Source organism: Schistocerca serialis, chromosome 3, assembly GCF_023864345.2.
Source record: "Schistocerca serialis cubense isolate TAMUIC-IGC-003099 chromosome 3, iqSchSeri2.2, whole genome shotgun sequence".
Taxonomy (NCBI): Eukaryota; Metazoa; Arthropoda; class Insecta; order Orthoptera; family Acrididae; genus Schistocerca; species Schistocerca serialis.
Window position 1 is genome coordinate 235794240 of NC_064640.1, and position 14311 is coordinate 235808550.

General features: G+C 44.1%; 1 protein-coding gene across 5 annotated transcripts in view; it reads left to right on the forward strand.

Annotated features, from left to right (window-relative positions):
• LOC126471575 (serine/threonine-protein kinase NIM1) overlaps positions 1 to 14311 on the forward strand; it is a 510574-nt gene that overhangs the window by 460835 nt on the left and 35428 nt on the right. For all 5 annotated transcript variants that reach the window (XM_050099805.1, XM_050099802.1, XM_050099803.1 and 2 more), the window contains one exon: positions 2696 to 2852. In XM_050099805.1, the coding sequence (XP_049955762.1) occupies positions 2696 to 2852 (157 nt within the window). The remainder of the gene's footprint in view (positions 1 to 2695; positions 2853 to 14311) is intronic.

Consider the following 14311-nt stretch of genomic DNA (forward strand, 5'->3'; position numbering starts at 1 on the left):
TGAACTTTAATCGAGGCAACGGGCAAACGCCTTGAGGCATTTAAGATGTGGTTGTATAGGTAAATGCTAAGTGTACAGATGAAATTACAAATGGACAGATGAAATTACAATTAACAACTCTCTCCGCAAAATGAAGAAAGGAGAAGTCTAAAACACAGTACAATAAAAAAAAAACTGAGTACATCTGAAAAGTACTGCCTCCTAATTTTTTATTCTGTTCTCAATATCTGTTGAGGCATTACATGTCATGCATATCACTCAGTCGACTTTCCAGCTTCGCTGATGCAAGTTGCAAGCCTCTGCCGCTAGGTGGCTCAGAATTGTAGCGTGTAACATTGCGGTGTGTAACGTAACAATGTCTGTGCTTAAGAAATACCATGCTATAATCGAGTTTCGAATTAATAGAGTTCGTTCACACATGGAGCACACTCTCTTTCAGCATGAAAATGCCACATCACACACGAACGCTGAGACATCTGCAACGATCCGACGCCTTGAGTTCACTGTCATCCATCATCCTCCATACAGTCCCGAAATGGCCCTGCCCAATTTTCATCTGTTGCCAAAACTTAAAGAACGCCTTCAGGACTTCTCTTTGACAGTGATGATACAGTGCAAGCAGAGATGAGCTTGTGGCTCCGTCATCATAGTCAAACACTCATCAGTGACGGTTTCAACAAACTGGCCCCTCGTTGGGTGATGTGTTCGATGCCAGGGTGACTATGCTGAGAAATAAGTAAACGTGAAGAATGGAGAAGTAGAATGCTAAATAAAAGTTTTTTTCATTTAAAGTGTTTCAGAGTTTTCACATAAGAAATTCGGAAGCATTACTTTACACCAGTATCTCTGCTATAAACACTGAGGTGACAAAAGTCGTAGGATACCTCCTAATATCGTGTCTGATCTTTTTTTACCCAGTGTAGTGCAGCAACTCGACGAAACGTGGAATCAACAAGTCGTTGAAAGTCCCCTGCAGAAATATTGAGCCACGCTGCCTCTAGAGCCGTCCAAAATTGAGAAAGTATCGCCATAGCAGGATGTTGTGCGTTAACTGAACTTTTGATGTATACCATAAATGATCGATGGGATTCATGTCGGGCGACCTGGATGGCCAAAGCATTCGATCGAGCTTTCCAAAATGTTCTTTAAACCAATTGCGAACAATTGTGGCCCGGTGAAATGGCCCATTTTCATCCACAAAAATTGTCTGTAAATGGTCTCCAAGTAGCCTAACATAACCATTTTCAGCCAGTGATGGGTTCAGTTAGACCAGAGGATAGAGTACATTCCGTCTAAACACAGCCCACTCTATTATGGAGCCACCACCAGCCTGCACAGTGTCTTGTCAACTTGGGTCCATGGTGACTTCGCCACACTCTAACCGTGCCATCAGCTCTTACCAACTAAAATCGAGACTCATCTGACCAGGCGTTGGTTTTTCCAGTCGTCTAATGCTGAAGATTAGATGGGTAGATCACATAACTAATGAGGAGGTATTGAATAGGATTGGGGAGAAGGGGAATTTGTGGCACAACTTGACAAGAAGGAGGGACCGGTTGGTAGGACATGTTCTGAGGCATCAAGGGATCACAAATTTAGCATTGGAGGGCAGCGTGGAGGGTAAAAATCGTAGAGAGAGACAAAGAGATGACTACACTAAGCAGATTCAGAAGGATGTAGGTTGCAGTAAGTACTGGGAGATGAAGCAGCTTGCACAGGATAGAGTAGCATGGAGAGCTGCATCAAACCAGTCTCAGGACTGAGGACCATAACAACAACAAGGTTCAACTGATGTCCTCAGGAGCCCAGGAGAGGCGCTGCAGGCGATGTCGTGTTGTTAGAAGAGGCACTCACGTCGGTCGTCTGCTGTCATAGTCCATTTACACAAAATTTCGGCGCACTGGTCGTAACGGATACTTTCTTCGTACGTCCCACATTTATTCTGCGGTTATTTGAAGCAGTGGTGCTTGTCTGTTAGCACTGACAACTCTACCGAAATGCCGCTGCTCTCAGTCGTTATATGAAGGCAGTCAGCCACCGCATTGTCCGTGGTGAGATGCAATGGCTGAAATTTGGTATTTTTGGCACATTCCTGACACTGTGGGTCTCGGACTATTGAGTTCCCTAAATATCTCCGAAATGGAATGTTGCAAGCGTCTAATTCCAACTACCATTCCACGTTCAAAGTCTGTTAATTGCCATCTTACGGCTATAATGACGTCGGAAACGTTTTCACATGAATCAGCTCAGTGCAAATGACAGTTCCGCCAGTGCAATGCCCTTTTATAGATTGCGTACGCGAGACTGCCGCCATCTGTATGAGTGCACTTCCCTATACCATGACTTTTGTCACCTCAGAATATGTAAGTAATGTGTAGTACAAGCGACATTATTTGAACCCGTTGCGTTACGTCTCTACGGTATTGTTGCCACTTTTGAAGTTCCAACCGTTGTAACTCAACTGCCCCAATCACTTCACCTGACAAATTTTCTTCTAGAACGCTTGTTACAACTGGGTACATTTTACGGCCCTCAAAATTTAAATAGAGAGCTTCGTGTACTTGCACTTCGACATGCCGCAGCTTACGGCCATTGAATATTATTCTGCTCCCAAATGTCACTGCTGAACACATGTGAGCGGAAGAGTGGAGGATTGGTGTTGAAGACAGAATGTGACTGCGTATGGTGTGCACAGGCTGTACGAGGTTGTGGAGACGTACAGCCGGCTGCACCTGGTGATGGAGTACGCCGGTGGAGGTGAACTCTTCAACAAAATCACCAGTGCAGGCCGCATCCCGGAAGAGGAGGCCAGTCCACTATACGCCCAGATCGTCGCAGCAGTCGCCTTTATGGTCAGTACAAGCTTCTGTCTCCGCTTCGCTGTGACTTTCACGAAGTAATTCATGTTGCTTATCATTTCCAAAAGCAGATTACATTTATATATGATGTGAACAACTGAACGAACATGATTAATACGGCGTTGTATTACCTTTATCCTATAGTACACCTGCCTAAATGAATGCATGCAACACCTGACTTGCTCCTTGAGAGATTTTGCACCAACTCGTATTCAGTTCAGGCGTTAGTTCTGTCGGTAACGATGTGACAACCAATCCACGCAGCCGTCTGTGCTGACTACAAAACCTCGTCAATGTTCAATTCAAGTTCTTGGTCAAGGAGTAGTGTCCACGTGCAAACTGCGTTTTCGTCTAGCTAACCTGAACAGCACCAGAACGAAAGGGGGAGAGAGTCATACTGAAGGTTTGTAAGAAATCAACATCTCACTTAAATTCTGGTTGTAAGCAATCTTTAGAGAGTAAAAGTAGGATGTATGGAATACCCGCAGTCTGTGACACAAACACTTACAGGATTAACTCTGTTTCGCTATACGAAGCACACAGCCCCATGGATAAGCTTCTCTGTGGCTCCACCATATATGGTTGCAAGTTGTTATTGCAAATATAATGAAGGATGGCTCATCGGACAACGGTATGCTCTTCCAGTCCTAGTCACTGCGTACTGCAGGATCTTCGTCACCATATGCATCGTGATAACGTATTAGTGATGATCACATGCTTAAATACTGTCGGTTAGAGTAGCCCTCGTCGAAATGTGACTGTACCGACAAGACCTTAGAATTACTTAGTGAGATAAAACATTTTTTTGGCAGCTTTTTCCTTCAGTCTCCTTAGAAGCTCCAAGATCTTGATCACTGGCGATAGCTTTCCGTCCCGTAGTACTCCTCTTACATGATGATTCGTATATTCTGTAACCAGCTGGAACAGTGCTTTGCGCGCTACACGTAGTGAATTGGCAGCCATGGATGATATCAGATTCAGTGAATCTTTCGACAGATGCGATATCTGTGCATTCTGGGAATCATGAGATGTCCTGAATTGATCGTCATACGGCTAGGACTGTTGTAAATATTATGGTCTTGTAACATGGACAATCTGTGTAGTTTATTTCGTAATCAGGCTTAGTCGTTACCGTAATTCAGGCTCTGTCTAGCGATACTTCATTACGTTTGTAACCAAGAACACGTGCCTGACGTGAACAATCTTTGATCTAGGTCATTCACCCCACAGTCGCAATTGGCACCTTTCCTATGCTAGTGCTTTTGTTGGTGTCTTTTAAATTATGATAACACAAGTATGTTAAAACCCCGGAGGAGATTATACAAACACTTGCAACTACAAGCATACAGCAGTTCGTGTTTCATAAAACAAAGCAAATCTGTTGTAGGAACGTTCCAGGCGAGAACAATCCGTAGCACAAGTACTGACGTTATTCTTACAGCTGCGGAACGTTTAATACCTCGCACCTCCGAATTGCCCCGGCGCCCCCCAATTCCTTGGTGGAACGATGCATGCCGTGACGCAATACGTGAGTGGCGACGTGCTCTTCGCGTTTTCAGACACCATCCTACTTCGGCCAACTGTATCCGCTAGTTCCGTGCGCGATGCCGTCGCGTCATCCGCGATAGCAAGAAGGAAAGATGGGACTTCTTTACTAGCTCCTTTAACACCTTCACTCCCTCCTCGGAAGTTTGGAGTCGGATTCGACGGTTATCTGGCGCGCCTAGTTTCTCCCCGGTCTCTGGGCTCACTGTCGCGCATGATACATTAGTGGGCCCCGTCGCAATTTCTTACTCATTGGGTCAACACTTTGCTGAGATTTCGAGCTCTTCAAATTACCCGCCAGCGTTTCTCCCGACGAAACGTGCAGCGGAAGTTCAACCTCTTGCCTTCTCCTCTCACAATCGCGAAAGCTATAATAATGTTTTCTCCATGCGGGAACTCCAACATGCACTCTCTTCTTCTCGCTCCTCCGCCCCAGGACCGGATGATATCCACATCCAAATGTTGCTGCAGTTATCATACCATAGTCTGCGTTACCTCCTTCACCTTTATAATCGAATTTGGACCGACAGTACTTTTCCCAGACGACAGCAGGAAGCTATCGTCGTTCCTGTTCCGAAACCTGCAAAGGACAAACATCTCCCCTCTAGCTATCGCCCCCATTTCTCTCACGAGTAGTGTATGTAGGGTTTTGGAGCGTATGGTGAATTGCCGTTTAGCTTGGTGGCTGGAGTCCTGCAGTCTTTTAACACCTACGCAATGCGGTTTCCGAAAGCATCGTTCTGCAGTTGACCATCTTGTTGCTCTCTCCACTTACATCATGAACAATTTTTTCCGGAAACGCCAAACAGTAGCGATATTTTTGATCTGGAGAGAGCATACGATACCTGTTGGAGGACAGGCATCCTCCGCACACTGTTCTCTTGGGAATTTCGAGGTCGGCTGCCCCTTTTCCTTCGCGAATTTATGGCAGAGCGCACATTTAGAGTGCGGGTGAACACTACTCTCTCCCGTACTTTCTCCCAAGAAAACGGGGTACCCCAGAGCTCCGTGCTAAGTGTTGTACTGTTTGCCATTGCCATAAATCCAATTATGGATTGTCTCCTTCCTGGTGTCTCGGGCTCCCTCTTTGTGGACGATTTTGCGATCTACTACAGCTCTCAACGGACCAGCCTTCTTGAACGACGTCTTCAAGGATGTCTCGATCGCCTCCACTCTTGGAGCATCGAAACAGGCTTCCGCTTTTCGCCCAATAAGACCGTTTGTGTTAATTTTTGGCGTCGTACGGAGTTTCTTCCACCTTCCTTACATCTAGGACCTGTCAACCTTCCGTTTTCGGACGTCGCTAAATTCTTGGGTCTTATGTTTGACAGAAAACTGTGCTGGTCCCCCCACGTTTCCTATCTTTCGGCTCGCTGTCTGCGATCCCTCAACATCCTCCGTGTCCTGAATGGTACCTCCTGCGGAGCGGACCGAGTGGTCCTTCACCGCCTCTACCGCGCCTTAGTGCGCTCGAAATTGGACTATGGAAGCATAGTTTACTCCTCTGCTCGGCCGTCTATTCTTCGGCGTCTCGACTCTATCCACCACCGTGGATTACGTTTAGTGTCTGGAGCTTTTTACACCAGCCCTGTGGAAAGCCTTTATGCTGAGACTGCTGAACCTCCGCTGTCCAATCGGCGAGCTGTCCTTCTGAGTCGTTATGCTAGCCATCTGTCTTCCATGCCTGCTAACCCGGCCCACGACATTTTTTTTCGGCGCCTCCATGGATTTAGGGTATGCAGGCCGCCCTTCTTCCCTACTACCACCGGGAGTCCGCTTCCGTCAACTGCTCCATTCTCTTTCCTTCTGCTTTCCTAAAACTTTCTTGACAACTTGGGGTACAGAACCACCTTGGCTCCGTCCCCGGACCCGCCTGCTCCGTGACCTTTCAGTTTTCCATGGATGGTACCCCTTCACTTGTTTATCGTCGGGCATTTGCTGCTCTATGTGCACAAATTAAGGAAGCCACATTTATTTACAATAATGGCTCAAAAACATCGTTTGGTGTAGGGAGTGCCTATATTGTTGGCGACACCCCAAATCGATTTCGGCTTCCCGACCAGTGTTCGGTTTATACTGCGGAGCTTTACGCTGTTCTCCGGGCTCTCCAATACATCCGTCGCCATCAGCGGATACAGTATGTTATCTGTTCAGATTCTCTCAGCTCTCTCCTCACTCTCCAAGCTCTCTACCCTGTCCACCCTCTGGTCCACCGGATTCAGGACTGCCTCCACTTGCTCCACTTGGGGGGCGTCTCTGTGGCGTTCCTCTGGATCCCAGGACACGTTGGTATCTGTGGAAATGAGGCGGCCGATATAGCGGCCAAGGCTGCAGTCTCTCTCCTTCAGCCAGCTATTGGCATGATTCCCTTCGCCGATCTACGGAGTGTTTTATGTCGTCGTGTTGCTCTTTTATGGTACGCACATTGGTCGACACTTCCCAATAATAAATTGCGGCACGTGAAAGCTCTTCCCTGTGCTTGGACCTCTTCCTCCCGAACGCGTCGTCGGGAGGAGGTAATTTTAATTAGACTCCGGATAGGGCACTGTCTTTTTAGCCATCGACATATTTTAAGTGACGATCCTCCCCCACTCTGTCCCCACTGCTCTCAGATGTGGACGGTAAGACACCTTTTACTTGAGTGCCCCTATTTTACTGCGTTGCGCGCCCGTCTACAGCTGTCGCCTGATATATCTTCCATTTTAGCAGATGACACGCGCTCAGCCGATGGCGTTCTCGAGTTTATTAGTGCCAGTGAGATGACGTCAGTCATTTGAAGCTCTTTTTGGGGACAACCAACCCTCTTCTATAATAGTTTTTTTAAGCTTTCCTTCTGTTTTTAATTTCTCCATTTTTTTGAGTTTCGTTCCCATTGCTGCTGGTTTCCAGTTTCGTTTTTTTTACCTTTTCCTAAGTCACAGACCGGCCGCTAATGACCGTAGCAGTTTGGCGCCCTAAAACCATAACAAAAAAGCGTAAACTGGCCTATTGTAAGGTTCCAAAATAGTGGCATCTCAAGGGAACCGCGACAGAATCCGGAATAAACGTAGAACTTCTTATAATTCATCAGACTTTCCCTGAGATCTTTTGACATCTTGAGGTGTCGGGTATTCTGCCAGATACCGGCATCGTTCTTTAACGATATTTCGACAGCGTGAATCATTACCTTCATCAGGTATTACCTGAATTCGCAAGCAATTTTTGTAGATGTAGAGTGAGGAAAGGAAGAGGGGGGGGGGGGGGGTTGGTAGAATTGCGAAAGAGACTAGAGGAGAATGACACAACGACATCTAGAGTCTCGCTCTGGCATTCAGTTAGGTAGGGCGGAATGGTTCTAGAAATGACTGATGATTCATAAAAATGTCCAGGATATGATATGCTGCACACGAGACCAACAATAATCCGCAACGAACTCGTGAAGTCTATTAACACTCGCCTAAAGTACACAATAACTTATTTTCTCTCGCAAGCGACAACTGACGACTGGCCCTGCTCCATCACCGTGTTGCCCTTATATGTGCCACTATTACGCAATCATTCAGGCTTAAGGGGTTTTTAGGAGTTTATATCTTCCCTGAACATTACAGTTTATCTGAATGACATCGATATAAACAACAAAAACAACTTTTAAAACGTATCGTACTGGATACTGTTGGTGCGATCCTATCTTACAATATTCCCTCGACATATTATTAGCAGTGCGGTAGCCCGAAGAGTACACACAATATTCCGAGCAAGATGCGGGGAGAAACAAATTCTCCAGTATGACAAGAACTGTTTCAATTTGTCACGCTGGAAAATGTCTGAAGCCGAAAGCTACCAAAGGTGTCAATGCATCTCGCGATGTATGTGTCGTGCAGGCAGTCGCCTGGTAGACGAGGTATCCTCAGTTGACCACCAGCTACATGCAAGAGGAACAGTTAATCTTGTGGCGAGGTAATTCATTTCACTTAGTCCATGATACGATGACGATCTGCTGATCCCCACAGCAGTCGTTTCTGAGGATGTTGTAACGGATACATACATACATACATACATACATACGAGTCCTCTTCTGCGGATTCGCATTTGCAACAACGTATAACAAAATGATATGTACAGAAACACTTGCTCCTATACAGAACTACAGTACACTACCAGTCACACCGCTTATTCGAATTTATAAAGAGGGTGAGCCTGTGACCGAAACGTTCTTGAATAAGCAATCAACTTCCAAAGCCGTTTTGGCTATGTTTTCACCGCAGTTCGACAACCATCGGCCTATATAAATGACACAGCATGTTAATGTCCGCTGTGTCTTGTAGCTTTCACGATTCTTGTTTCCAGCTTCGCTCCACTTGGTTTGGTCCCTTGTTCGCTCCATAAAGTGACATTACAATCGTCGTCGGGAGATCCGCATACTTCCCGTGGAAGTGTAGTTCGGTGTCTGCGTCGTTGCGGCTAAATACTAAAATGAGAAAGAGAGACTGAAGCTAATGCATACATGAAGACTACAAAAGAACGAGTAACGGCAGATAAATTCTCATCTTAAATCACTATTACGTCGTTTCGCAAACTTCGACAGAAGTCTGTTACACCTTGCTTCCCATCGTCCCTCTGCCACCCTATCACATCGACTGCTCTACATCTTTTAGAATTCACCTGGCTAATGGAAACCCAACAACTACTTCATAAAAAAAGCACAAATGTGGAATAAAAACTAACAAATTCGGAAGCAGACGCTCTTGTGCCGATCTGTGGCACTGTCTGATAATTAAAAGTGCTGTACAAGCTATTTGTATCGATTAAGGCAATAACAATACAATGCGTTGAAAGAAGTATGGAAGTTATCCAAAACAAAGATGCAATATAGTACAAGGGTGAATTAAAGTCTTTGTCCCCATTTTTATTAGTCAAATTACTGCTGTGAATTCGAAGTTAACATACCCATTCCCAGCGGTGGACGTTTCTTTGACCTGACCAGTCCTGTATGCCTGAAGTTCCTCGGCACGGGGCTGCTGATGGTCGTGAAGGCATCGGTAGTGCTTGACACGTCCACGGCGTGTGATCAACGAAGTGTGATCGTTTTCCATGCATCATGGGACCAACGCCATAGAAATCCACAGGGAAACGCAGCCCACGTGTGGGGAAGCGTGTCTTGCTTTCAGAAGTGTCAGGTGTTGTTGTTGTTGTTGTTGTTGTTGTTGTGAGTTCACAAAAGGCCGTGAAGAACTGCATGGCAATGAGCGTTCGCAGAGGCCGCGATCTTTACTGAATGACAACACTTCCCATGTGGTCGCAGCGGCGAAGCGGATCGTCGTGTGAACCTCAAGGACATTTCCTGGGAGCTGCAGTTCGTCTGGAATTGTTTGCAACATCGGTCACAGGTCCTTAGGATACCGGAAGATCTTATGCGGTGGGTGCCTAACCAGTTGGGTGATATGATGAAAGACAAGGAAACAATTGCTTCACTGAATCAACAGCAACTGTATGCTGAGGAGGGTGACAGTCTCCTGGACAGCAGTGTTACTGTTGATGAAACGTAGATATTGTAGTTCACACTGGAATCGAGGCAGCGGAAGTGTGGTGTGGAAAAATCCAGATACGCCTGTGACAAAAAATTTACGGCCAGTGCCATCTGTTGGAATCGCTGTGTACCGCCAGTGCTGGATTCATGCCAGTAGGTGCTACCGTCAATGCCGACAGTTATTGCTCTGCACTGTCACGTCTGCGGGCTGCCAACAGGAAGATCAGGAAGAAGCACCGAAGGATTCTTGATGTGGACCACATGGTTATCCTACACGACAATGCGAGGCCACCTGGGTCAATCAGAACTGGCGACAAGCTCCGGTCATTTCACTGGGAGTTTCAAAAGACCACGCACCATACAGACCGGACCTCCCCCCTAGTGATTTCCACGTTTCCATCCGTTCAAAAAGTTCTTGGAAGGACAGCGATTCACATGCAACGATGAAACCAAGACAGCACTTAGACTGTGGTTGTAATCTGCTGGGCGAGATTTACCACAAGGGCATCTCGAATTAAGCACTGCGATGGAGCAGATGAATCAACCGGTGTGGGAACTACGCAATAAAATTGTGTAAGGTACCTTGAATTTTACCTTTGTCATTACCTGTATGTACCTAATTTCGGCAAATAAAAAATAGGGGCAAATCCTTTCTGAGTCCCCCTTGAAATTACCAAACTAGCGTCGATTTTTTTGTCGAAGGTGCAACTATGACACGCAGCCAAACTACAAGAAGTCAAATGTCTCATGTCCCAGTAGTAGTTAAATTCAGGAAATTTGTCACAGATGAAAAAGAGTTAATAAATTAACTTTGTCCTCTTCGTCGTCATTCCCTTTCTCTGGCAATGATTTCTGGAAGATGCTGTTTAATGCGATGTAATTTCCTCCACGGATATTGTAAGAGCTTCAAATAAATTACAGCAAGTCCATCAGACAAGTGTAATTATTACCGATTTCCTCTAGGCGTTACCTTTCTTTAGTGTTCCTCTCCTTTGGAGAGTCATCTGTTGTCTCGCCAATGACTTCAAGGATGTCATCAGATGAGTTGTCGATATTAAAATTGTAAATAGCATCGTCAAGAAAAATGACGTCATACCACCTAGTAGGCCATGGTACTGTCCTTCCCCCGTGGTCTTCACGTAGCATTCACAAGCGGGAGCACCAGTACAAATCCAGCTCGGACGTAGGTGTCGGTTTAAAATGTGCCGATACTGTGTGTGTGTGTGTGTGTGTGTGTGTGTGTGTGTGAGAGAGAGAGAGAGAGAGAGAGAGAGAGAGAGAGAGAGAGAGAGAACAAATGAAACAAACAGATTCTAGGTAACAGAGACTTCTGATGTTAATGAGATGGCTATACAGCCACACAGTTGAATTCCAGATTAAAAAATAAAAATTAAAAAATAAAATAAACGCAGCACTCAGCTCCTATGGCGTTAAGTCGAGTGAAGGTCAAACAGATCGGAAGAGTAGTACAGAAATTAATGAACCATGACATAGTTGTAACACAGTAATAGGTGCCACATAAATTTAAGGGCGGTTCTAGGATCACTAGTTGATAGCTTTCTGAACCTACAGAATCTTAATCCGAGCTCTACCTTCGTCAATAAAATAGGGATTTTTTTCACCTCAACTCTTATTAGACTTCAAACATAATGGAACTTCTGCTTTCTGTTTCACGTATTCATCAACCATTCCTACATGTGTTCCTTACCACCTTCTTAAGTTTTCATCGCCATTTCCTCACTTCTCACCTTAACAGTCGTGTGCTTTCAATCCTCATGTCACCCAGACTACAACAAAAGGCTTTTACGAACGCTAGCAAGCTAATGGCTTCTTATCGAACACTTCTCCTTTTTCGCTAATTCTGGCACCAACTATTTTCCTACGCTTCCCTCAATGCTATTATTTAGAATTTGTTGGGGTCCGTAGCGTGAATACTATGGTGGTAAGTGAATTTGGCTGAAGGTATATCTGGATTCAGTCAGGAATCTTACTTTTCAATTAGGAATCTTATTCATCCATAACATAAAATCAAATACACAAACATACATCAACATTGGAGTGTACAAAGTATCATGCCTCAGTTGTCCTGCCAACTATGTAGGGGAAAGCAGGTAGAAGCTTCATAACCCGATTTCAAGAGCACGTAAATGCTTTCAGACCCAACCACTTCGAGAAATCAGTTACTGCACAACAAATGTAGGAAACGAAACATGTCATCAACATTCTAGAAAACAATTTGATTGTACTACATAATGAAGCCGGTGGTAAGACCCTAAATCTCTTAGAACAATTTGAGACATACCTACACAAAATCAAAAATCCAGAACCCATGTTAAACGAACAAACAGATTTCCCAAGTCATAGTTATTTAAGTAACTTTAAAGACCTATTCTAAAGTTATTCCGTGCATATGTCAATTGTTTAGTAATTACATCTTTGGCACTACGAAAAAAATCCATCTTTGATCACACCATGTACAAAAACATCTGTGAATTATTGACAAAATGTGTATGGAAATATACGTTTTGAATAAAGTGGTATGCATGAAGAGGATGAGGAAAAAATGTATGATGGCGCTAAAACGTTAAAAACGCTTTTCTTGGATTATGTGCACTATGCATTTCATTTCATTCAAGAGAAAAAATGTAGCATGTATTAAGACAAATTACAGATGATGGTGGACACACAGGGTCCGAAGTACATCGTGTATTTAATAAAACACTAAAAGTTGTCACTGAAGGAGTTTTCTAATTCATACTTCCAGTGTATTGAGTTCAGTCACATTTGAGGCTTCAATATGTGGGTAAAATTAAAAAGGTGGTATATATATCAGCCAGAATGGCTAGCGTTTCTCAAATGAGAGAACTTCAAGCCTGTAAGTCACAACAGGCTAGGAAAGCCAGACTTAATCGTCAGTCAACTATGACTTCATTTTCGGTGGTTTTCCTATCTGGTCAGCTCCTCCAGAAGGCCTGTCGGCGCTATGAGATGTCGCAACTTCTCCTTCCAGAGACGCTGACTGACGTCTCCATCATCAGTGTACCGAATACGTGTTCTTGTGTACTGAATATGAGCTCTTTTCCCAAGGCACGTAGTTATCTTGATGACATGCGCATCCTTTCTCATGATGTTATTCTGTCGAATCGACACATTGGATGAAGCTGTGGTGCAATAAATTACACTGTTAGACTCCTCATCTGTAGACTTACATTTTTTCACACATTTAGTAACATAACCGCCTATCTTAGACGCCCATAAGATTCATAATTTTTATACAGGTCTACTTCCATAATTTATGTTCCCAAATAACGATAGATACAATTTCTTCATAATCGAATCAGTTCCTCTTCCCTTCCTCAGATAAAGGCTCCTTCATTTCTTCCTCCCAGAAACATCTGCTACTTAGGGGAAGGTTGCCTATATTGGACCAATTTCTATTATGTATTTATTTGAAACAAAATATACTGTACAGTAATTTGCATGATACACACTTCCACCAGGTGGTATTAAATTTTGAATAATACGTAGCTTAAAGGCATAAAAAAAATGGTTCAAATGGCTCTGAGCACTATGGGACTCAACTGCTGAGGTCATTAGTCCCCTAGAACTTAGAACTAGTTAAACCTAACAAACCTAAGGAGATCACAAACATCCATGCCCGAGGCAGGATTCGAACCTGCGACCGTAGCGGTCTTGCGGTTCCAGACTGCAGCGCCTTTAACCGCACGGCCACTTCGGCCGGCCTTAAAGGCATATAATAAAAAATTTGTAAGTATGTAATTGGTCTCAGTCAGGGAGTCGGTTGCTTAATTTGGGGACTTCAGTTGCTTAAGTTAGAACAGATGGTAAAACTGTGAGTAACAAGGTGAATAAGAACTGTAATATTTAAAGAAGTTGTATTTCATTATACTGCACGTACATCATATTTAGGTAGTTAGGCCTTATTATAAAAAACATATTTTTGGCGTTCTCAGAACCGTTAAGACACTGGTAAATTAGAGGAAAACTGTTTCGTCTTCATACATCGATTCAAATTAAAACAAAGAATAAACTAGAGAAGTGTAAAAGAGCTTCACACAATGAACTGTACTAATCATGCCCGTAGACAGAGATTAAGATCGACAGGTTTAATTGCTGTCTGAACATAAATACTTCTATATGTTGGGCTTTACATAGTGTATGAACCCATAATTTATAGTCCATAAACTGTATTATGTCTCCTTTTGTCAGAAGCACCACGAATTGTGAACATTTCGTTTGTGTTATGTCATTTGGAAATAAATCTGTCTTAGCAGATTTTTGCTTCTTTGCTTGACAATTCAATTGCTCTGATTATTGCTTATAAGGCATATTACTGATTCCAGTCGCGTTCTGTGCTTATCCTCTGCCTTGAATAGCAAGC